The following is a 23,769-nucleotide window of genomic DNA, read 5'->3' as shown; positions in this document are numbered from 1 at the left end:
GGTTAGGTTATGACAGTTTAATTTTATAATACTAAATTTTAAAATTAATTTTATAATCAATTAAAAATTATAAGTAATCATTAATTAGATTTTTATCTTATACAGTTTTTATATTATCAGCAAGTCTGGTTGGTTAGGTAATGTTAGTTTTATTTAAAAAAATTTATTTTATAATTTTAAAACAATATTTTATAGTTAAAAAGTTAATTTTGTAACTAAAAATAAAAACAATAAAATTATTCAACTTAGCGGTTCTAGCGGCGAACGCTGACACTACAAGATATGTTAGCCTTACTCCCTCCCGTGTGTCCCACCGGTGACTTGCGTAGCATAATCAGCAGCTCAAATGCCCAATCAGCTCAAGCAACGCTCATTTTGGTCATTTTAGTTTGGATTTGGATTGGAGTTGGAGGAACAAAAATTGGATGGAAATCAAATCAATACAAGAGTGTAGGCTATTTGCACACACACCGATTTTGGACGGTCGGTCGGTAATAAGTCGGTCGATATTTTATCGGACCATGGTGCTTGCACACATACCGGATTTTTATCGGCGAAACGATCAGACTTTGTTGTTGTGTCGAGGATGAGACGAGATTATTGAATACTTAATCCTAAAAGAGTTGTTGCTGTAGTTATTGTATCGACGTAGGTATTAAGCGCCGTATGAGTAAACGTATGTTCTGGATTCATCCAATTAATCAAAGCAGAGAAAAAACGGGAACATTCCACACACTTTTTTAAGAACTAAGGCTTGGTAGCAGTAAAATGTTCAACTACCTATTTCAAAATGTCAATAGCATCCTTATCTATTAAGTCACCCATTTAAAACGTTATAAACACGCACTACCAAAACTTATTAGAAATGTCAGAAGAGCAGTGGCTTGAAATGGAGGATGGTGTAGCGAGAACTGCAAAAACGGTCGGTAAACAATCGGTGCGCGTGCAAGCTTGTATACGTACGCCACTGCGTCGCCGGCACATCCCCGGCACCGGCGGTATGTAGTGGCAGTGGCCGGCAGCTCATCGGCATTTTACCGGCGCCGATCAGCGGTCGGCGTGTGTGCAAGGTCCCGTTCCCGCCTGTGGTTCACTATTGGAACTTGGACGACCGGTAAAAAACCGGTCGTCCAAAATCGGTGTGTGTGCAACGAGCCTTAGAGCACAGAAAATATATTTTTATAACCTATAATAAGGTTATAGTAGTATGTTTTCTGTGCTTAGAGTGAGTAATTAGAGATCTCAAGGACAAAGATACTATAACTCTTGAATAAAAACTACTGTAAAATGTTGTCCGATAAGTGGTGGGACCTTATTGGGCTACATAGTACGAATCCTAAAAAGGTGCTAATATAGTTTTGAATATACGGTATTTAACTGTATAATTCAGTTTCAAAAGATACGCTTAAAATTGGACTTTGTTATTACTCAGGCCAGTTTCTTGTATCTAGTAAACCCTCTAACTATATGTTTTACGAGGTACACATATTTTAAAACAATCCATTAAACACAGCTCATTTGTAAGATTTTTTCATAACCAATCCATCACAAGGATTTAAAAAATAAACAAAGATAGAATGTGCCTTCGTCCTGTTTGAAGACAATTGTCCCTGTCATACGAATGTCATATTTTTTGTTGTTTGTAATAACTGTTTTGTCGGCTGCAGAGTGAGTGAATAACTACAATCTTGTAATTATTTTGAAAGTTTATGTGTTATGTAACACAGAATTCTTTACTGTAAGTAACTTATTACGTTGGTAATTCTTTCAACTGAGTATAAAATTGACTTTCATGTTTATAATAACAGTCTTGACTTTTATTTTACATTAACCAAAACTATTGTCTAGGATTAGATAACCAAAACATTACAAGGCCAAGGATATCAAATCAAATTTCTTATATGTATTTTATTGCCTATTTTATTATATAAAATTTTTTATAGCCTATTCGATTTTTTATATTCGATATGTAGAAAAATATGACTTATTTAGTTTATTTAGTCATGCTTTGCCTAAAAAACCAAAGATCATGCTTTTATCTTAATTTGATAGTAATGGTACTTTCCTGTTAAAGGGTAGAACATTCATTATTGATGATTTTTTCGATATATCAACATTTTCGTTTTCCTTTACGATCCATATTCCTTCTGTTTTAAGTTTTAATGTCTTCGGCTGCACTTAAGTTTACGTCCTACACTCATTAGAATGAATATATTGCTCGATATAGGCATATTGATTATTTCATTCAATATATCAAGTTTGGTTAGTTAGGTTAAAACCTAACCTAACTCACCGAATGAAATAATCGATACTGTATATCGAATAGTCTATATATCGATATTTTTCATTCGAATGAGTGTAGGATGTAAACTAAAGTGCAGCCATGTCTTCAAACGCATTTAAATTACAAATTGACAACTGATATTGTTCAGGCAAAAATAATATAAGACATATGGATTAAGAAATGAAAGTGTTCTAAACTAACTTAACATAACAACCAAACTTGCTGTAACTTACCATTTCAAAATTCCGTTTGATAACAGAAAAGGCATGTGGGGAATAAAAAATGGAATTTTGAAATGTTACAGCAAGATTGGTTTGTTATAATGCTAGGCTAGTTTAGAACAGTTTCATTTCAATGTAATATTTTTTAAATTGTTTGTTGATACTGAAAAATATTTATTTAGGTATCGTAGTTTCATCTGATATGTTTCAATTTGTTAATTTTCTAAGATATCGGATCGAAAAATAAAATGTCGATTCAGTAGGACCTCAATATCTCGAATCTGAAGGGGTATGATAAAAATTCGAGTTACCGGTATCAAGTTTTTCAAGTACCGTAACTTAAGTGAGGTTCGAGTTATGAAGGTGTTATACGAAAAAGTTCGAGATACTGAGGTGTTGGGGTCTGACAGCGATGTTACGTCATGGCCTTTATAACTCGACTTTTACGTGATAAACCTTTATAAATTGAACTCAAAACAATTCATACGTAGCCTATTGAAGAGAAAGATTTAACTGTGGAAGCAAAATTAACACTTTAAGGTAGGTACTTTGGTATTATCCGGAGGCCACTTATTTTAGAAGGATTTTTTTACTGGAGACAAAAAGTCCTAGATAATTGGAAAGAACATAGGTACTTAAATTGACTTACTGTCCAAATGTGACATGATTACGATTAGTGGCCTTTGAGTTCTGCCTCCCAGATAGCAGCGATGTCGGCGAGGATTGAGTTGAATGTGTTGCCGCTGCTATAATCTGCCAAGTAGGTTTAACAGCGCAGCGGTTATGTTAGGTTGGGTTATCATAAATATGTTTGTAGGACTTTCCTCGTTTCGTTATGAATCGAACGATACCAGATGAGTCATACTTTCGCCTGCCAAATACCCCAGATACAGGTGACTTTCTTTCTTCATATGAAGAGCGTCACATTTAACACATAGGCTAAATAAATAAACATTTACACGACACGATATGGACACTTAAAAACATTTATGGTAGGTAACTGATCAGTTGTAACAGACAACGCTAACCCGTCGGTGTTTGAGTCCAGGCCCCGGTGCTTGGGTCATGTTAGGTTGGTTGGGACGCAAGAAAGAGAATAACTCACCTTCAAGGAATGAAGGGAGAGGGCCACAAATTTATCTGGGGCTTATAGTGAGAGAGAGAGATATAGAGAGAGAAATTCTTTATTTATACAAATTATTTTGCAGCAATACATTCAAAAATAAAAATATCACATGGGTCACAATGACCTGTGCGTCACATGCGAACCGCGGGCCGTGTGATCTGTCCTGTTCTCACAACCTGGCTTCTTGTTCATCAATTGCAATAAACAGGTCCAGATATTGTGCCTGTAGATTGTCATATCACCTAGGCATTCAAAGAGGGCCTCACAGTGATCATATTAGTGGCTGCTGGAAACTATTCTGATGGCTCTTTTTTGGAGCTTGTAGACTTAAGGAGCTCTGGCAGATTTACTGTTAACATATAGAGTAAAGGAATTTCAGTAAAATATTACTCGATCGAAAGACCAGGACGAGATAAAATGTGGTAAGACAATACATCAGCTCATTCTTTTTCAGAAATATGACTCTTGTTGAGTTTTGAGTCGAAATTAAACCCCAGTAGGTTTCATCTCATTTTATTTCCAGATAAAACTCACCATGTCTCGTCAACTAAGTTCCGATCTCATTGGAGTTCTAAAAGGTTTGAGCCTTGTTCTTGGCAATGCAGCAAAACTACAAGAAGCTCAATGCCAACAAGTGTGGCAGAATTCAAGCGTAAAAGCTGCAGCGGAAGAAATGAATGGTGTTCTCGGGACCAAGTTGAAAGAGGCTGTGACTCAGGCAAATCCAGCACAGGTATTTCTTGATTAATAGGCCTAATTACTTTTTACTTTTAATTCTTGACTAATCAAACGCTTGATATATGACTCTTAAAATCAATATCCAGCCTAATCAAAATGAGTTGTCATCACAATTATGTTTTAAAATACAAATTTTTTATTGACTTAAACAGGAGGTTTGGTCCCAACTTCCAATAAGTTAAGATTGGGAGCACTAGTGTATTTGAAACTGAGTGAAAGAGCTTATTCCTTACACTAATAAAATCCACCCCAAGGTTTTTTTTTGCATATTTTGCATTCCAATGATCCTAAGATCCCATGTTGTTGTAAAAGTGATTGTAGGCTATAACTAAATACACATTTTCCCAGCCTTTTAATTGCATTCTGAAGATAAACAGTTGTTTTTTGTGAATACTGTATCCACTCATCTTTTAAGTTTTCTACATTTAGGCCTACTAGCAAACCCGTTGAGACTTTGCTGACAAAAATAAAAAAAGTTAGCCTAAATGTTTATCTGAATACAAAAAATTAAAAATTACATTACAAATATAATTTGAACAAAGTGTATTTTTATTAAATCCATTTGTCTAATCATAAAATTTAGTAAAAATATGTGACTACTAAAGTTAAACTTAAGGGGTTACAACTAAGGAAGAACTTCTCCCTCTGAATCCACATCCAGTTGTTTTTATCTAAAGTACTCCCTTAAAATGTTATCCAGACAGTTATCCCAATTTTAATGTAGCCTCTATCAACATCTGCTTTATTAACAGGTACAACAGCTGATTATAGAAGCAGCCCAACGTGCTTCAATGGTGGCAGAAGGTATAAAAGGAGTGGTTGTACATTCAAACAGTAAGTGTTATTCAAAAAAATTTGTTTTTGTTGTATATTTATAGGATCAATGATGAGACATTTTATTCAATACACCTGTTAACTGTGCTGTACCTTTGATTTTTTGTATTAAATGGATGCTAAACTAGGTGTTTTAATGGTTTTTTTTTGGCATAGCAGACTTCTCTGGATGGGAAAAGAATTACAAAACTCAATAAGAAACACAAACAAAAACTAGAGTACAGGTACAGTGTTTCACATGCAAATGGCAGCACTTTCAACCAAGGAAGATTTGTAGTTGGGAAAAAGATTGGACCTGAAAACCAGGACTACTAACTTTGAAGGGCTAGCCAAGTGCTTTAAAGTGAACGTGTGATGCTGCCCCCCCCCCCCCCGCATCCCAGCCGGCTGCGAGGGGAGGGGGGCTGGAATCACTTTTCGAAGCTAGTGGGTTCCTGCCTGAAAACAATGACATTGAAATATTCAATTTTTCATTTCCAACAAAGTGAACTTGAGAAGTGAAATAATAATCATTTGCAAAAGCTATTACGTTTTCATAAATTTATGTAGAATCTTTTTTATTTCAGAACCAATCCTTGATCAGTCTAACGGTGTGGATATTTCTGAACTTGAACTGGAGTTTGACAAAGAAACCATGTTTGAAGATGTTGAAAACTTATTTAGAAAAGGAGAAAAAGAAGTTCAGTCTTTTGACACAGAAGTGAAAGTAATATCTGTCACGGCTCAAGGAAGATACGGCTCAGTTAAGAAACCTTCAGAGCTCAATAATACCGCCATTCCAAGTCTTGAATCCACAAACTTCACACCTAACCTTAGGGAATACATTCAAAGAGATTCTCTAAAAGCAGAAGAAAAAGAGACAAACAAGATAGAAGGAAAACTAGTTAATGATTCAGGAGTAAAATTAGTATCTGATAACATAAGCACTACGAAAATTAACAAAGAGACGATAAAAAATATTGTAAATAATGAAGTTAAGTTCACAAGTGCTGCTACTGAGAAACTGACAGAAACGTCAACAACCCCCATCCCGACCCCAGTTGCCAAGAAGGCTCCAAAAAAGAAACCGAGTGTAAGGGTACAGTTCACTATCATTAGATTTAAGTTCTTAAATTTTTACTTAAGGATATCTATTTCATTTGACTAACAAACTGTTGTTCCCAATTTTTTTATTTTTTCTTTGGATGCACATCTGTCACATTTACTCAGATATCTGGTGTATCGCTGTATGTTTGTCAAAAATATTTTCCAATACTGACCCTTGGTTAGTTTAACCTTCAGTTCAGTATTTATTTATTCTGTGATACGCGACGCGGCAATAACATGAATATTTTAGTGGCTTCAGAACCAATATACAAGGTCCAGTTGTGCTAAGAAAACCAAATGTACTTGTTTGTTTAAAATAAACAGGTAAATTTAACAAATTTCCTAATATTTCCTTGCTACTGTAGGCAGTTATTATTATGTATATTACACCTTAATTTATCTGCCTTACACATCCTCAAAAGTTTTGAACAAAAAATAAAACAACTAAAACTAACAGTAGTATGGAACTCCAAAACTTATAGCTGTTGACAAAATATAATTAACAAAACAATACATTGAAACAGCTTTAATAATAAACAATGTATTATGATGGTTTCAATATAGTATTAGAACAGGCCTAAATGTTTAAGCTGGTATGATTTTGAAAACGTGCATTGAACCAAGGCCGGCAACACTAAAAAAAACAGGCCGTAATGCTCATCAAGCTCTAATATCTTGCACAAGAAGCTAAAATGTGGACATAAAAAGAAATTATTGTTGATTGGTTCCCTCAATGTTCCTGTTCATTGTCACTTTGCAACCATTCGTGAATTGTTTAATTTTAATTGTTATTAAAGACGAGGTGTTAGCCCGTCCTACGTACGGGAATTTAGTAGTCAGTTAAAACCGTGTACAATTCAGATCAGCTAGTTTACACATATAAAGTTTCTTGCAGTTTTAATGTGAAAAATCATCTTGTAAACATATGTTGTGTGACAAAATATGTGTTATTCCATCTTAGGCCTATACGATAGGTATGCATTTCAAATCCGATAATTTTACAATAAAACAGCAATTCTGCAATTTTTACCATGTGAAAAGCGTTGAAGTGAGATTGGCAGACGATTCGCACAGACGCACACTGATTATAAGTAGCCTACAGTAGAGAGAGTAATAGTCAATTGAGAAGTGTATAGTTGTGTAGACCTAGTCAACGATACCACCTTCCATAGCATACCTGCCTCTTCCATAATTATTATCCCCACAACACAACTACTATATACAATTTCCAGTAGGTCTGAATAGAAACGACGTAAAATAAAACGATAACTATCCAATAAAATTCACAGTAAACATCATTTAACTTTGGTGTCCTAACATCAAAACTAATCGTCACACCTATCCTTTATATAAATTTCACTGCATTAATTGCTAAATAAATAAGTGTAAACAAAGAAAAGTAAAAACAACAGTTTGTTTTGAAACAGCTGTTTGGTTCAAATAACATTCATTTGGTCACATGTAGCAGGAATATAAAAAATAAACACGCTAGTAAAGCTAATGACGTAATTGTCAATGTTTATTATCCATACCATTATCAGTTCTATCCTTGATAATTACCCACCCTCATTGAATAAATGTACATCATAATTTCCCATATTAGTTAATTTAAACTAAAATATATTCATAGTTGAATATAAATTCATAGTTAGATAAAAGTTATATTTTCACGTTTGGGGGCGCTGATATAGGCACCCCCAAACGTAACCACAACTGAACACGATTTCATAAAAGGATGTTTTGTCTAATTGCAGTATCCTAGGTCAATGTTGACGTTGTGTTCAATCTATGTCATCCATCTGTTTATCTTTGTACGTATAAAACCCGGCAGAGGTTGTGGTGGTAATTTAAAATCGTGATTCCTGATTATTCTTGATCTTTTTTTATGACATCAATATTTCCGGGCCTAATCCAAACAAAGTTAAAGCAGACAAACATGAATTGTAAACAAAAAGCTACAATGAAGAATTTAAAACATGTAAACAGTGTTATTTTTCTATTCTTTCCTTGAAAAGTGGAGCAGTAAAATAATTTGCATTTATCCTTTTTTATTAAGACTCGTGTACAGAGCCTCGATTTGTACTGTGGTTTAATTAATTTTGGTCTATAGTATTTTAAACTGTGTTCTACTAATCTTACTTATTTCCTATAATCAATGATAAAATAAGAGTAAATAAAATAACCTAATAGTTCCATAGTTTATATTTAAACAGCTGTTAGTTAATAAAACAAATTATATTTTTCTAAAAGATTGCTTTAAAAAATGATTTGAACATCGTAGTATTTTACTATGTATATTTAATTAATCTGTCATCCTCTTACAGAAGAATTGAACGTAATAATGATTAGCATTACACATAGTATAAATAAGTCAACCCTAAGTATGTCTTTACATTTTTATCCAAATGCTGAATTTGTGACACAAAAGCTGAATGTTTACAGCTGTTATTTAAGCAAATTATTTTATGCCAAAAGCTAGTTTAGAATCTTAGCGTCGGCTGCTAGACTTTTAAAAAATTAAAACTTAATTTATCAAAAACTGGGACCCTAAACTAAAATTATGGCTTCGACATTCCCTAGTTCTCAAAATTATCTTTCTTTCAACACAAAAATCATGAAAATCCGTCGAGTGGTTGATTCAGAATCGTGAAATAAAAAAACACTGTTTCGTTTTAATATTATAGATAACGTATATGAAAAATAGAAACGGTACTAAGTTCCTTGTGTCAGGTAGTTGAGCGAAACTGCAAAGCAACGCAAGGTGCCTTCAACTCGTATTGGTCGCATGTTGTCATTCGGCAGCCTTGCAGCAGGTCTGGGGGTTGGCACCATTGCTGAGGTAACTCGTCGCTCTCTGGGGTTGGCAGACTCACCTTCCGTTGGCACGACACTCGATAGTGCCTTCCTCTCGCCCGCTAATGCCGAACGAATAGTAGACACACTGTGTAAAGTTAGAGGTTTGTATAATTAGCACAGGTTAAAAAATCAGGGTGATTTTGGAAAGACAGCATTTAGTTGGATTGTTCAAAGAATATAAATTGTTTAAATGTTGTTTACTGAAATTTTTTATAAAAAATAAATTGCAACATTGTTTTGTTAATGATGTACACCTTTTTTAGTGTATGATGCCTGTTTTTAAATTTAAAAACAAAAAATAGGAACAAAATTCGCTAAACTTCCGTGCAAAGATAATCAATGTATAAAGGATCACTTTAGTCATATTCCTATTTTGATATAGAACTATCTTTTTTATTAACCCTGTTTCGGACACTGGAACATATGTTGGTTGATTGTAAATAGTATTCTATATGTTCATTGGTGTGTTGATCTTTAGGAGCAGCATTGAAGATCGGGCAGATTTTGAGCATTCAAGACAACAACATCATCAGCCCGCAGCTCCAGAAAGCGTTTGAAAGGGTTCGTCAGTCAGCTGACTTTATGCCCAGCTGGCAAGTTGAGGTACAAAATCTATGACCACGATCATAAAATACTGCTTTTCAACAAAAATTAAGTCACTAATGCCTTCTCTACCACGTCTCACAACGCCTCTTATACAGTTGAGCGTGACGGCCGGTAGGCAACGTGTTAATGCCTTCACTACCACATCTCACAACGCCTCTCATACAGTTGGGTGTTACGGCCGGTAGGCAACGTGTTAATGCCTTCACTACCACATCTCACAACGCCTCTTATACAGTTGAGCGTGACGGCCGGTAGGCAACGTGTTAATGCCTTCACTACCACATCTCACAACGCCTCTCATACAGTTGGGTGTTACGGCCGGTAGGCAACGTGTTAATGCCTTCACTACCACGTCTCACAACGCCTCTCATACAGTTGAGCGTGACGGCCGGTAGGCAACGTGTTAATGCCTTCACTACCACATCTCACAACGCCTCTCATACAGTTGGGTGTTACGGCCGGTAGGCAACGTGTTAATGCCTTCACTACCACATCTCACAACGCCTCTCATACAGTTGAGCATGACGGCCGGTAGGCAACGTGTTAATGCCTTCACTACCACATCTCACAACGCCTCTCATACAGTTGAGCGTGACGGCCGGTAGGCAACGTATTAATACCTTCACTACCACGTTTCACAACGCCTCTCATACAGTTGGGTGTTACGGCCAGTAGGCAACGTGTTAATGCCTTCACTACCACATCTCACAACGCCTCTCATACGGTTGGGTGTTACGGCCGGTAGGCAACGTGTTAATGCCTTCACTACCACATCTCACAACGCCTCTCATACAGTTGAGCGTGACGGCCGGTAGGCATTGTGTTAATTAATTATTTACAAAGTTAAAAATTTGTGTTCATGAAACTTTTACACTATTTCACAGAGGTAAGTGGTCAGAGCGAGAGATTTATGTCTAAGGGGCTTGAGCAGTTCAAATTACGCCAATTGTTAAGACCATTTTAAGCTATGTGTCCACCTATTTTTTTTTTTTTTTTTTTTTTGAAAAGGGTTGGTTTATCATGTGAGAGGAACTTTCTTAGTGCTTGAAAACTACCTCCTCTATAGAAATTCTCCATAGAAAAATCCTCCATACAAAATTGTGTTTTATCTTTGGACTATTACATACACTTTTGTCCACTATTTCATTGTCACCATCTCAAATGAATATAAATATTTATTTTAAAGGTGTGTGGTAAATAAATTCCTTATATTCTGTTCCTATATGCCCTTCTTTATTGTGCAATATAATCCAAATGGATGAACGGAAGGTAATTTAAACATTTAAGCAAGACAAAATCAAAACTCTGTACTAGTTACCCACCATTAAAATTACATATACAAATGGCTCTCAACAATCAAATGAAAAATGAATGATGTTTTCGCTTAGAGAAAACCTTAAAAAAAAATGATATGATTCACAGAAAGTTCTGAGTCAAGAGTTTGGTCCGGACTGGCGAGGCAGGCTTGCGTCATTTGAGATTAAGCCGTTTGCAGCCGCATCCATTGGTCAAGTCCACTCGGCCGTGTTGTTGGATGGTACAGAGGTCGCAATGAAGATACAATACCCTGGCGTCGCCCAAGGCATTGAGAGTGACATTGACAATCTTGTCGGCATCATGAAAGTGTGGAACATGTTCCCAGAGGGTAAGTGTGTCTGGTGGAGCAAAGAAATTAATTGACTTATGATTTTAGTTTGTAGAACCTCGATCAACTGTCACTCCATTAATCACCAATATCTGTTATTGGTCACCTAAAAAAGGTAGATTTTCATAATCAGGAGAGATGATCACTACAAATGATCATGAGTCTTGTTCCAAGAGAGATGATTCAAATATTTTCCTTGAATTTGATTGTATGGCTTGCTAGACAATATTATGTTTTTTTCTTTCCAAAATCATTCAAATACCAAAATGTAGGTATTGACCAAGAATTTCCGTTATCCGTCTTTTCCCTTAACTATTATAGTCCTAGTCCTAACGTTTGAGGCGTGTTGGTTAAAGGTTTTACTGTACATAGGCAAAGTGATGATAATGGTTGTTGTTCTCCAGGAATTTCACTGTCTCTTCAAGGGTTTTCTTTGTTCAAGGAATGTTTATCGATAACGTGATGGAGGTAGCGAAGCGGGAACTGAGCTGGGAGGTGGACTACAAGAGAGAACTCGAGTGCACAAAGATCTTCCAAGACCTACTGAAAGACTACCCTGATTATTACATTCCTCGAGTCATTGGTCAGTATTGATGCCAGTTACTTATTTTGTCATTTCCTTTATCAAAGATAAAATTGTTTATTTTAATATTTTTTGAATTACATTAAATGCTTTTAAAACAAAAACATCCCCATTTCAAATCAGGATTGTGATTTTGTAACCAATAAAGGTATATAGCTGTGTTAATGTAAAAATAATCCATTGTAATGTAAATCAACCATTAGCTGTTTTGATCTGCGAATAGTAACAAGACTACAAGATCGCGTGACTCATCCTACACTTGTCTCCATTCATTCTTGGCTTTAAATACCTACTATCGTATAGTCACCATTTCACTTAAAAGTATTAAAGAAAATAAATGAAACACATCTTCTGGTCAGAATGTCAGCTATTTACACAGCTCTCACAGTGAAGTTTGTCACATGAAACAAAAAATAATCTGGCACCTGATTTCACATGGGATACGGTGCATTCCCCTTTTGCAACTTCTGACAAACTCCACTCAGAGGGATTTGTATGTATAGCCATAGACAAAAAGAATTAAATATAGACCGTCAGCTGTGCTGCGATTATCATAGCTTCTGGCGCACACCGCTGGGAGCGCCTTGTAGTTACGGCTTTAGCGCCAAGTAACTACACGGCGCTACCAGTGGTGTGCGCCAGAACCTATGGTAACCGCAGCACGGCTGACGGTCTATATTTAATTCTTTTTGTCTATGGTATAGCTGACATTCTAAACCTGAAGATGTGCTCTATTATCTGAGGCTTGAAACAGCTGTTGTTGATTTATACAGCAATGGGTCATTTGAATTTTGATAGCATCACAGGTAATAACCTCTATTAACTTCCTACTTTTATTCTAGTTGAAATTCAGTTTGTTTTCTTATGGACGTTTCTATCTCTTTGACAGATGAGTTCTGCACAGGCCAAGTTTTCACCTCTGAACTGATAGAGGGAGTACCAGTAGACAAATGTGTGGATATGGATGAAGACACGAGGAAGCATATTTCTTTTCTTGTCATGCAGCTGTGCCTACGAGAGTTGTTCCAATTCCGCTACATGCAAACAGATCCGAACTGGTCCAACTTCTTTTACAATCCCGATACTAGACAGGTATAAAGTTTTGGGTTGTTATACTTCTGAAAGGTTACTGTAGTTATTGGCTGTCTTTCCCCAGATGATGTGGATCTCATATTTTATAACAAAATGAGTGTTCATAATAGTACTGAACGTGGTAGCTTAGTTTAAGCCAAAATTTGCTGGTGCGAGACTGGCTGCCTATACATGCTCACGTGAATTTTACCGTAAGGATACTTTGTTGTCTCTTACAAAATAAAAATCACAACCAAAACCAAAAGTGAACACTCACAGACACCATTATTACTATACTTGATGTTCCCTTTAATTTAATAAATGTGATGGAATGGATACAATTTGTTTGCCAGCAAGGTTTGAAATGTGTTTGTCATTAGCACCATGTCAGGTTTTTGTTGATTTCAATTGAGAAAGGAATCAGGTATGGGATCCCACCAAGAGGTACCCACTTGCTGTGAAATTATATTGATAGTGGCTAAAGTTGGATTAAGAAGCCAAGTTCTTAAGAAACTTCAGGAAGATGTTGACTCTGATCCTTGGGGGCATCATGGAAGGCACCACCCTATTTCCACCTCTTCTGCAGCATCCCCATTTTGAGTACAGCAGGGAAAGGGGTATTCCTCTCTTAAGCATCAAAGAGTTGTAAACACTGTTCTCTCCCTGAAAAATAAAAAAATCCTGGTCCTGATGGGATTCCCGGCGAGGCCCTCTAGAAGGCATTGTCAATCGAACCCATGTTGCTTCTAAGCATGTACAACAAATGCCCGTCCAAAGGGATTTTCCCATCCCCTTGGAAAAATTCTATGCTTGTGCTAATCAGCCAGAGGAAAGGCGACATGGGTAAACCGACATCTTAGAGACCGCTCTGTATGCTGGAAACAGGTGGAAAACTTAATAAAATATTGATCTGCTCCTGACTGATGTGGAAGCACCGTTAGTAGGTCTTCAGAAAGGGACAGCCAATAATTGATGTGATATTTAAAGTAAAAAGAGCAGTCAAGCTTGCCCATTTGTGCTTCTTGTTATGTGAGATGTCAAGGATGCCTATAACTCAGCAAGATTATTTAAATTGTAATATTATTAAAGATGCATGTTGGATTTTCATACAAATGCGTGATTTTAGCTCATCCTATTGGACTTTGGTGCTTCACGGGCTTACAGCAAGGAATTCATGGATCAGTACATTGAGGTGATCAAAGCAGCTGCTGACAACAATAGGGAAAAGGTGCTTGAACTTTCAAGAGAAATGGGCTTCCTCACCGGATATGAGTCAAAGGTAGGAAATAACCTGATTTGAATATGACATTTTCTGGTAAAGATAGCTTTTGGCCAAGGTTTTTAAGGATTTTGTGGTGGATAGGTTTAACAGCAGGCTTACCTTACTGACAAAAATAGATCAATTGCACAAATAAACACAAAGAATTTTCGGAGCTATTACCTCCTTCAGTAGAAGGATCTCTCTTGGTTCTAGTACTTCTCTAAAGTAATGTAAATTAATTCTAACTGCCAATTTCCTGGAACTTTGGATAAATTAGTGGTTATTCATTCCTCCCTAACCTATATATAGTTGTTCCTATATTTCCTCCCAAACCTGCATTAGAGGATAGAGTGTGCTTTAAATATAAAGTCTCCTAAATATCCGTGATACATTTTTCACAAACGTTTTTGTAGGTGATGGAAGAGGCACATGTGAACGCCGTGATGATCCTGGCCGAAGTGTTTCTCCAAGAGTCGGGGGAGTTTGACTTTGGCGCACAGGACACAACAAAGCGCATCCAACAGCTGGTCCCTACCATCATCACCCACCGACTGTGTCCTCCGCCCGAGGAGATATACTCTCTTCACCGCAAGCTGTCCGGGGTCTTCCTACTCTGTGCCAAGCTCAAAGTCAAGATGAACTGCCGAGATATATTCCTTGATGTCTACAACAACTATAAAACCTTGTAGTAAACTCGTAGCTTTCCCTTCTAGGTTGGAGGTCTAATGTTGGAGGTTGAAGTTTTCTCGCACAGATTGGCCGATGTAACTGGTCTGATCACAGCTTTTTTAGTAGTTTGTTATTGAACGTTAAAAGTTGAACTCTGAGAGTTGAAAAAAAATATTCATTTACCAGTTTAGTTTTGGAAACTTGAGATAATGTAAATGAATTGAGAATTTATCGTCAACCATCAAGAATTGATTTTGGAGCTGACAACCGACAAGTGGCAATAATCATTAAGCCTAAAAAACGATTACAAAAATTGATTAGTTAAGGGTTCCTGATTGTTTTAACAAGACAGTCTAAAACAATATTTGAAACATCAATCAATCACCATTTGTCCACTATTTACTTTTATTTTTTTAGTTCATCAAACAGATCTAATTTAATCCAACTTTATTGTTGTATGAATTCCCTATTAACCACTCTATCAAAAGCTAATAAAATGTCCTTTCACACAAATCCAACACCAAAGGAATGAGTTATTGAAGCTTTGTTTTTGTTTTATTTCACACACAAATCGTGAAACGAATGATTTTTTTTTGCCACTCAACTATTGTTCTACCACTGTTTAAGATTACAAACCACTTTCTGCGTTAGTTTAAAAATATAGCTAAGCCTAAAAAATTATTTACCTAAAAAAATCGCTTTGAATAATTTTACTGTTCACAAGGAACTGTTAGTGTAAATTTTGTAGATATTAACAATTAGTAAAACTTGTAACACTCAGGTGTTTGTTAGATATAATTTATATTGTATATACCACACAAATAAATATTGTATTAATTATGTCCTTATTTTTGAATTTATTCCTAACTACTTATTCACCCTGTGATTCACTTTTGTATGCTATTTCTGATTTAAAAAATATAATTAATTAGATATGGTTAATCTATCTTTGGAGGTAATTGAATTTCATTCATATCTCTTCTTACTATTACCGCCGCCATTGATATTTATTGTACATTGGTACTGTAAACAAGTCATTCATTGGTAACATTGAAGGCAATTTTGATTCAAAGCTCTTTCTTACATTGAGATTTAAATAAATAGTAAACAATTAATTTTGATGCATATGTCATTCTGAAAAATTGTGTGACAGTTATTGTGTATTAGTTTGAAATGATAAAGCAGAGAGTGTTAGTTGACCATTGTGATTCTGATCTATGATGGTAAATGGAAGGGAAAAGAAACATGACATCAAGATCAAAGATTTATTTACAAAAGATAAGACTCGATTAAAAAGTAATCAAATTGTTTTCACAGCCTCAGACTTGCAAAAATCATAATTAAAACATAAACTAGGCTACCAAGGCAATTTAGATTTTCTCATAAGTTTGATGAAAAAATAAACACATAAATAGACATTAAAATTTAATGTACAATATTTAATATTGTTGGCACAAATATTAAATGTGTTAAATATTTTGCCACAACAACCATAAACTGAATTCATATCCAGTTTATTAATGGCATCTTTATTCAAATGGGTAAAAATAAATTTAGGCTACATTTGATTCATTATCAATATACAGTAAATAAAATCTCAAAAAATATTTAGGTTTGCTTGAGGGAGATACAAAATTAGTTTTGTGTATAGAAACCCTAAAATTAAATAAAGAAATTCGCCTTTTTGAGGGGACATCCATAAATAAGCATTATATTGCAGTTACATTAAGTTTTATAACTATCATAATATGGGAGACAACGTCCTGTCATGTCACTTTTAATGACCTGGAAAAAGTGGTATCAAGTAAAAATGTAATAAAATATATATTTTTAAATTTTCAATGCTGATTTAAATGGTATCATTACAACTTTTGCATACAAAGATTTCTTGAGTTCAATACCTGCTTTTCCAATCGTTAGATTTGATTGGTCAACAACTCAAATCTAAATTTCATCAAAATTGGACAGTTTGTATGAGGAAATAATCTTTTTGCAAGTATGTATTATAAGCAGACAGAAGGAAAAAGTAGTTACCAGAAGACTAAGAAAATAGCACGATTACTAGAAAAATACTGGTATGGATCATAAACATAAACAAATGAAGTTTTTGGCCCAAAAATAAACATTATTTAACATTGCTTAAATAGAACAGCCAAAACATATGTTCAATGCTATTAGCATAGGATTCGGGCCAACAACGTCATTTGTTTATGTTTATGATCCATACCGGTATTTTTCTAGTAATTGTGGAAAATAGTTACTGTAGAGAAAATTTCACTTAATACTTTTCCAAATATTTTACTCTTAAAACTTGGTAGTAAACTGGACATTACTTGTAGTCGTATTAATACTTATATGAAACCAAAAGACTCCAAATAATGGGGAAAAACTCAGAAAACTTGACATAAAAAAATATAATTAATTAATTAGATATGACAAGACATACCCCGCCAGACATTCCATTTAGCAACTTTTAGTTTGCTGTCAACCTTTATTTTTTTAATATAGGCTTGTAGGACTACACAAGAAGTAAGCAACAGAAATCAGCTCCAAGGTGTCAGGCCTTTAATAGGTGTTTGGAATAAAACCCCTGTTAAACTAAAATAAAAATATACACGTTGCTAATATCTATATACAAGTGAAATGGATAAAATCAAATCAATGCTTATGTCAAATTCAAATAAGTTCTTTTATAAGTAGGAAACATTCCTCATTACAATAATGGGCAGCTAACACAACCATTAACAATAACATAACAATTATTGTGATATTGTTTAAAAATAATAAGTGGATATTAAAGTTGTAGATAAATAGTTTTTCTTGAGTAGCCAGCTTAAATAAATATTGCATTTTGTTTTACTTAACAAAAAAGACACTACAAAAATATGTCAAAGCTTTTTTTATGTAAAAAATAACAATAAAGCATTGGTACTTAACTTAGAACTAGTTGTCTTTGGGATAAACATTTATTTTACTAGGCAATTATTGGACCTCTTTACTTATTATAATCCAGATGTATTTTTTATACATACTAAAATTAATACAGTCAAAAATTCAATTAAAACCCTTAAAACTAACACAAGGACACAATAAATCTAAAATACTATGAAAATCACTACCATGTTTTAAAAAAACCTTATTAAACACATTAAATGAATTAAAAAATATTGTAATACAATTTTATATCGCTACATAGTGTATAATTTTTCAGTACATTAAGTAAGACTTGAAAATCTATAACTTAAGAACGCAGGTATTTATAGAAGTACAAAATCTCAATTGTGCAATCAGTTATGCTCAGCTAAGATGGATAAATTAAATGTCTGAAAAATGTTTGTACACATATTTTTTTAAATGTCTTCATCCTCTCCTCCTCACTACATTTCTTAATTAAGAACTCTTCTTACTAGTTAAATCTCTAGATTCTACAGGAGAAAATGTGTTTGCAACAATAGCAAAAGAAATATTTACTTTCAACAATTTATGAGATTCAATACAAAAAATTTAACTGTTCATGTTTGAGCATATTCTGAATATTCTGAAAAGTTGGCCTATAGCCTACGAGTAAGATAAAGCATAAACATTCTTCATGCATAAATAAAATGGGTAAGCTCAAAAATAAATTACATCCGCTTAACACTTATAACTTTTAGTGAGCAGGAGAGCTCAACGTAGTAGAACTCCGATCATCTGGATCAAATTGGGACTAGTAGATGACTCATTAGTCATTGCCCATCCATTGATCCTATACTATAATAGAGTCACCACGTGATTGACGCAATTGGTACATATTAAAATGAAATATGTAACTGATTAAACAGCAAACTGTGAAAAAACAGTGATAAACTTATTGTTTCAACTGATTTATTTTTTTTTTCTCAATGCGGTATTTGGATAGTTAGTTAACGATCTTGATGATCGGAATTCTACTGTGCCTTGCTCACGTAGGATTCTCTCTCATCTATAAATTAGAGATGTAATATGTGTATAGTATGAATAAAAAAGTGCAAATAATTTGAGTATCTCTCTTAAGTAAGGGAAAATATGAATTGTGGTTTTACAAAGTAAAAGAAAAAAACTTTAAATGAACAATAAGATATTTTTGGCTAAACGGCAGTGTTAATTGCGAGACAAACTCCCATTTACATTTAATCATATCATCAAATGTATGTATGTTTAGATTTGTTTTACATGTGCATCTATGTTTTGAGTGTATTAGGTGATTGAATGGACCAGATAGTTTTAAAATTCACTCCTATCTTGATTTTTAAATAAATATCCCTGAATGGCTTTATAAACAAATTCAAATAAAAATATACACCTAAACTCAAAATCTGTGGAGCTAATTTAAATGCAAACAGTAGGGCTTTAGAAACTCTTTATTCCTAAATGGGTTCAGTTCAGTACCTATCTCATGGCTGTACAAAAATAATGACTAGTAACTTTTTACAGGCATGTACAGTTCTTATGACTAGAATACCTATACATTTTTACATTTTACAAGACTTTATTTGGTAATAAGATAGAGTAGGAAATAGTATTGATTGACACAAATTAAACTAAAAAATTTCAAACTTTGCAGCTAACAAGTTTTTTTTTTTTTGTAAATAAATAAATACTTAAATGCCCTAGCTAAAATATTGCAATGATGCCCTTCAGTTTAAATAGACAAATTACAAACCCCTTAAGAAAAATTATAAGTTTATCTTTAAACATACACGATGAGTAGAATATAAGACAAAACACTAATAAAGGGGTTAACAAGGCATATTCACAATTTTATAGAAAAATAAATGTAGGCCTAATTACATTTTTTTAACGGTCACCTTAAGCATAACCTGCATAGCACACTTAATAACAAAGAAAAGCTTGTTTTTTAAAATCATCTATTTAAAAATTGTGATATCTAGGTCTATGAATCATTTTATTGGAGGAAATGGTAAAAAAAAATTGGTATGTGGTTTAATGGATGTACATTTTTGGTTGCTTACGGTTTCAATCATGTTGTTTCAGTCAATAAAAGGAAATTTTAAGGGTTATTCTTGGAATAAATGAGGAAATTTAAGGCTCTGGAATGTTAGGATTGTGAAGTTTCCAGTTTTAAAACTATAAATACAATGACTTTAAGTTTAATATTGTGATGCATTCATAATTTATTTTATACATGTCTATTTATTTAAAACCAGTTATTGAATAATTAAAATTAAAAGAAATTTAGCGTTTTAACCCTTAGAGAGAACAGAATTCTTGAAAAGAAGTCTCATGTTAAAATAAATTTAAAAGTAGGGATGGGTCGATAACAAAAGTTGATTCTCGATTCGACCTATTCTTGACTTGGGATTGAGAATCGACCGCTAAAAGTCGATATCAGATACCGAAAAAGTCTAATACCGATAACAGACACTTCTGTGAAGATCGTGCGATTGGAAAATTACCAGTATTGCTACGATCGCGCCAAGACGACGATGACATTTCCGTGACCGCAGGAAACAATAATGATGTCTACATTAATGTCTCCATGCAGGACATGATGGTGTGAGGTATTCAGGATTTTTCCATGACTGTGGGAGATGATGATGTTATCCACACAACAGCATGAGACGATTATTATGTCTGGCCACGGTAGGTGATCAGAATTTTGCCGTGATTGTGGATGACTGTGATGATGTCTCCAGGACAGCGAAGACGATGATGAAGTCTACTCAACTCTGGTAGATAATCAGAATTTTGCCACAAAATGTTAATGACGAAGATGATGTTGATGTCAACATGATCACGGGAGTTATTTAATATTTTCAGGGCTGTGCGAATCCAGAAATTTTGGTTCGAATCCGAATCCGAATCATAGCTGTACAGATTTTATCGAATCCGGATCGAATCCGAATGTTTTAATTAATCCCGAGTCGAATCCGAATCTCAAATTTACAGCCATTATCGAACCTGGATCGAATCCGAATCTGAAATTTAAAGCTGTTATCGAATCCGAATATTTAAACATGTTCAGAGTCGAATCCAAATCCGAGGAAAGTCAGCAGTACCAATTTTCACATTTTTAGACCACATTTTCTGGGGCTGAAATAACTTAGGGAATTGCTTAAAAAAATTCTTGAAATGGGCCAAATAAAAAAGTTATAAAATTTAGGCCTACCTATTTGAAGTTTTGAAACTAAAAAATTGGGCATAAGTTAGGCATACCACCTAGGCCTAAGTTACTCGCTAAAAGTGATGGACTACCAATTTGTGTAGTCTAAAACATAGGCCCAGCCTATTATACACCTCGGTGTTAATCCTCCACACAAGCCTATGTCTGCATTACTATTACAAGTAACAACTAACACTGTGAGGTTAAGTTTACTGATAGCCAAGATAGGGTTCAAATGCGACCTACACTAATGTGCCTAAAGCCTAACACCAAGTTGGTCAGGTTCCTAACATGAACCAGTCAACAGCAAATCGGAGTGCACAAGTAGTTTTTTAGTGTCTAAAAAATTATATTGAAAATTATATTCAATCAGAATCTAGTAAATTTGAATATCGAATCCCAACTCGGATCTATTTCCAAGAAATTCGAATATCGAATCCGAACCCGGATCTCTTACCAGTAAATTCGAATATCGATTCCGAATCCGAATCCAGTTAGAAACAGTAGATTCGTTCTCGAATCCGAATCGAATCTCTAAAAAGATTCGGATTCGATTCGTTTTTCGAACTATTCGCACAGCCCTGAATATTTTACAATGATAGCAGAATATGTTGATAACGTTTCCATGACCGCAGGGGACGATGATGGGGTTCCCATTACTGCTGAGCGTTATTTTAGCACTCATGATTGAATAAGGATGTTAAAAAGTATTGAATAAGGATAATAAAAAGTTGCAGAATCAGTTACTAAACAATTTACTAAACATCCCGCTAAACTCATAAAAATTAAGGTTTGGTCAAAGAGAGTGCTCATATATTTCCTTTATTATTTTATTTGTTTACCCTAACTACTTTTAGGTCTCTACACTATTTGAAATACACCTCATATATGGGTAAGTTTACAAATATTCTTAAAATTGGCTGATTCAAAAAGAATATTATGATGTGAAAGATGTTTTGACTGTTAACAACCTTTGTTCTTCATAGTATAGTTTTTAAATAGTTTTAGGATAAGGTAGATTAGTTTTTAAATTGACATTTTTTGACTGTTCTCTTAGAAATACCAACTACTGTAATTTGTAAAATGGTGTGAATCGAATGTTATGTGAAAATAAAACATTTTGGATCTTTAACACAAGCAATAGCTACTTAAAGTATTTGACGAATTTTAACACTTGAAAATTAAGTCAGAATTATAATAGGCTAGTCGAGAAATATGTAAATTCAAGCTTTTCAACCACCACTGAAAAAGATACTAATTATTTAAAAAAATGTATAGTTTGGAATGTCCGAATACAAGTACAACTACAACAGATTTTATGAATCCGATAACTAAATACGGTAATTCCAATTTAAATACAATTATCACAGAAAATCTGTTGAGGGTATTGCTAGAGCAAACCAATACAAAGTAAGCCTGCCTACGAAGAAAGCTTTTTCACTTGCAATGACGTTGGAAAAGGGTTCTACACTTTGTGAAAATAAATACAAATACAGTCAGTTAATGTAAAAAATACATTGCATACTAATGGTTGGGTACACATTACCTGTTGTTGGAATGGAACTCTCTACTAAGCACCTCTGCAAAGTCCAGCGTGTCGACGTTAGGCACTCGATCGAATGTATCTCTGTCCAACACTGTCGGCGCGTCCGAGTGGTTCAAGCCGGAGTCAAAATGTTCTAAACTCTTCATGAGATCCTCGGTGGAAGCGGAAACATGAGTTCTTCCCGACACTATTGAGAAACCGTCCATCAAGTCGTCAGTTTCTAGCTTGTTTCGATTGTGTTCCAGCTCGTTCAGCCCTTTCATCAGTTCGTCCACAGACGATGCCTGACTGCCAAAGTTCTGTAATCGTTCACTCACAATCTCGTCCACATTCACCAACCCTCTGTCATCTGAATCACAAATCATCTCTTCGCTCGTGAGCAGAAATGACTGAGGCATGTCGTCCATATCAGTTTTAGGCTTCTCTTCATTGGTTTCTGGTTTCTCTTGAGCAACCTAAAATCAGACAGATATTTAATTTTTAATTTATTGTAAAAGAAAGTAGCTCTGTAATAGATGGTGTCCATTAGAATGTCGTGTAGGATGAATGAGATAAAAAACATCCTACCTTCTCTGGACACATACATGTAATGTGATGTAACAACAGTTCTAAAGATGACAAAATGGTTTAAGTTACCAGGCTTCGTCGAGTGATCCTTGTTTTTGAAGTACACTACTATAGTTTCAGACTTTTTTTAGAGCCCATCATCTGTGACAAAAACATCTATACAATTTAATTTGGCTATATCTGTCGACATTGAGAACAAACATGACACAAACACACAGTAAAAATATGAAAAACGAATAAATACTGTAAAAACTGGCCAGTACTATAATGGATGACGGAAGATGAGTCATGACTGTATGTCAAAGCCCAAATACATGTCATCCTAACCGGTGAATGACCCGGATGGGAGAGGGGCATTATGTTATCTACCAGGCTTTAAAATTCAGTCATGACTTATCTAATATAGATAATTTTTAAAACCACCTAAAATAGCTTTATCCAATCCACATAGCTTTGCTTTCTTTGTTGAAAGAAACTGAAATGTTCTTTTGTGTAAGATCCAAGGTTACTACTAGTAATATCTTTGACAACATA

At 34.6% G+C, this 23,769-nt stretch overlaps 2 protein-coding genes across 2 annotated transcripts in view; one reads left to right on the top strand and one right to left on the bottom strand.

Moving 5' to 3' along the window:
* The first annotated feature begins 1,628 nt into the window (after positions 1-1,628).
* Positions 1,629-15,820, top strand: LOC128987569 (atypical kinase COQ8B, mitochondrial). The gene is made up of 11 exons (XM_054408479.1): positions 1,629-1,738; positions 4,155-4,364; positions 5,122-5,203; positions 5,770-6,275; positions 9,024-9,246; positions 9,624-9,748; positions 11,174-11,396; positions 11,839-11,979; positions 12,869-13,071; positions 14,177-14,329; positions 14,725-15,820. The coding sequence occupies exons 2-11, from the start codon at positions 4,167-4,169 to the stop codon at positions 14,998-15,000; spliced, it is 2,130 nt and encodes a 709-aa protein (XP_054264454.1). The 5' UTR covers positions 1,629-1,738; positions 4,155-4,166; the 3' UTR covers positions 15,001-15,820.
* A 411-nt stretch (positions 15,821-16,231) lies between these two features.
* The window catches only part of LOC128985816 (uncharacterized), a 30,859-nt gene continuing 23,321 nt past the window's right edge, over positions 16,232-23,769 (bottom strand). The window contains exon 10 of the mRNA XM_054405721.1: positions 16,232-23,123. Within this exon, the coding sequence (XP_054261696.1) occupies positions 22,665-23,123 (459 nt within the window). The 3' untranslated portion in view covers positions 16,232-22,664. The remainder of the gene's footprint in view (positions 23,124-23,769) is intronic.

This window comes from Macrosteles quadrilineatus, unplaced genomic scaffold (genome assembly GCF_028750875.1).
Source record: "Macrosteles quadrilineatus isolate MER2022 unplaced genomic scaffold, UCM_ALF_1.0 Scaffold_2__2_contigs__length_208266976, whole genome shotgun sequence".
Lineage (NCBI taxonomy): Eukaryota > Metazoa > Arthropoda > Insecta > Hemiptera > Cicadellidae > Macrosteles > Macrosteles quadrilineatus.
Note: the sequence above shows the minus strand (reverse complement) of the source record. Positions and strands in the feature narration are given on the sequence as shown.

What these genes read in the sequence shown, in the direction of transcription:
- LOC128987569 (XM_054408479.1), top strand. Translation starts at nt 4,167, where the DNA reads ATGTCTCGTCAACTAAGTTCCGATCTCATTGGAGTTCTAAAAGGTTTG. An exon ending in TTACATTCCTCGAGTCATTG is followed by an intron (nt 11,980 to 12,868) that starts GTCAGTATTGAT and finishes TCTCTTTGACAG; the next exon opens with ATGAGTTCTGCACAGGCCAA. An exon ending in TCACCGGATATGAGTCAAAG is followed by an intron (nt 14,330 to 14,724) that starts GTAGGAAATAAC and finishes ACGTTTTTGTAG; the next exon opens with GTGATGGAAGAGGCACATGT.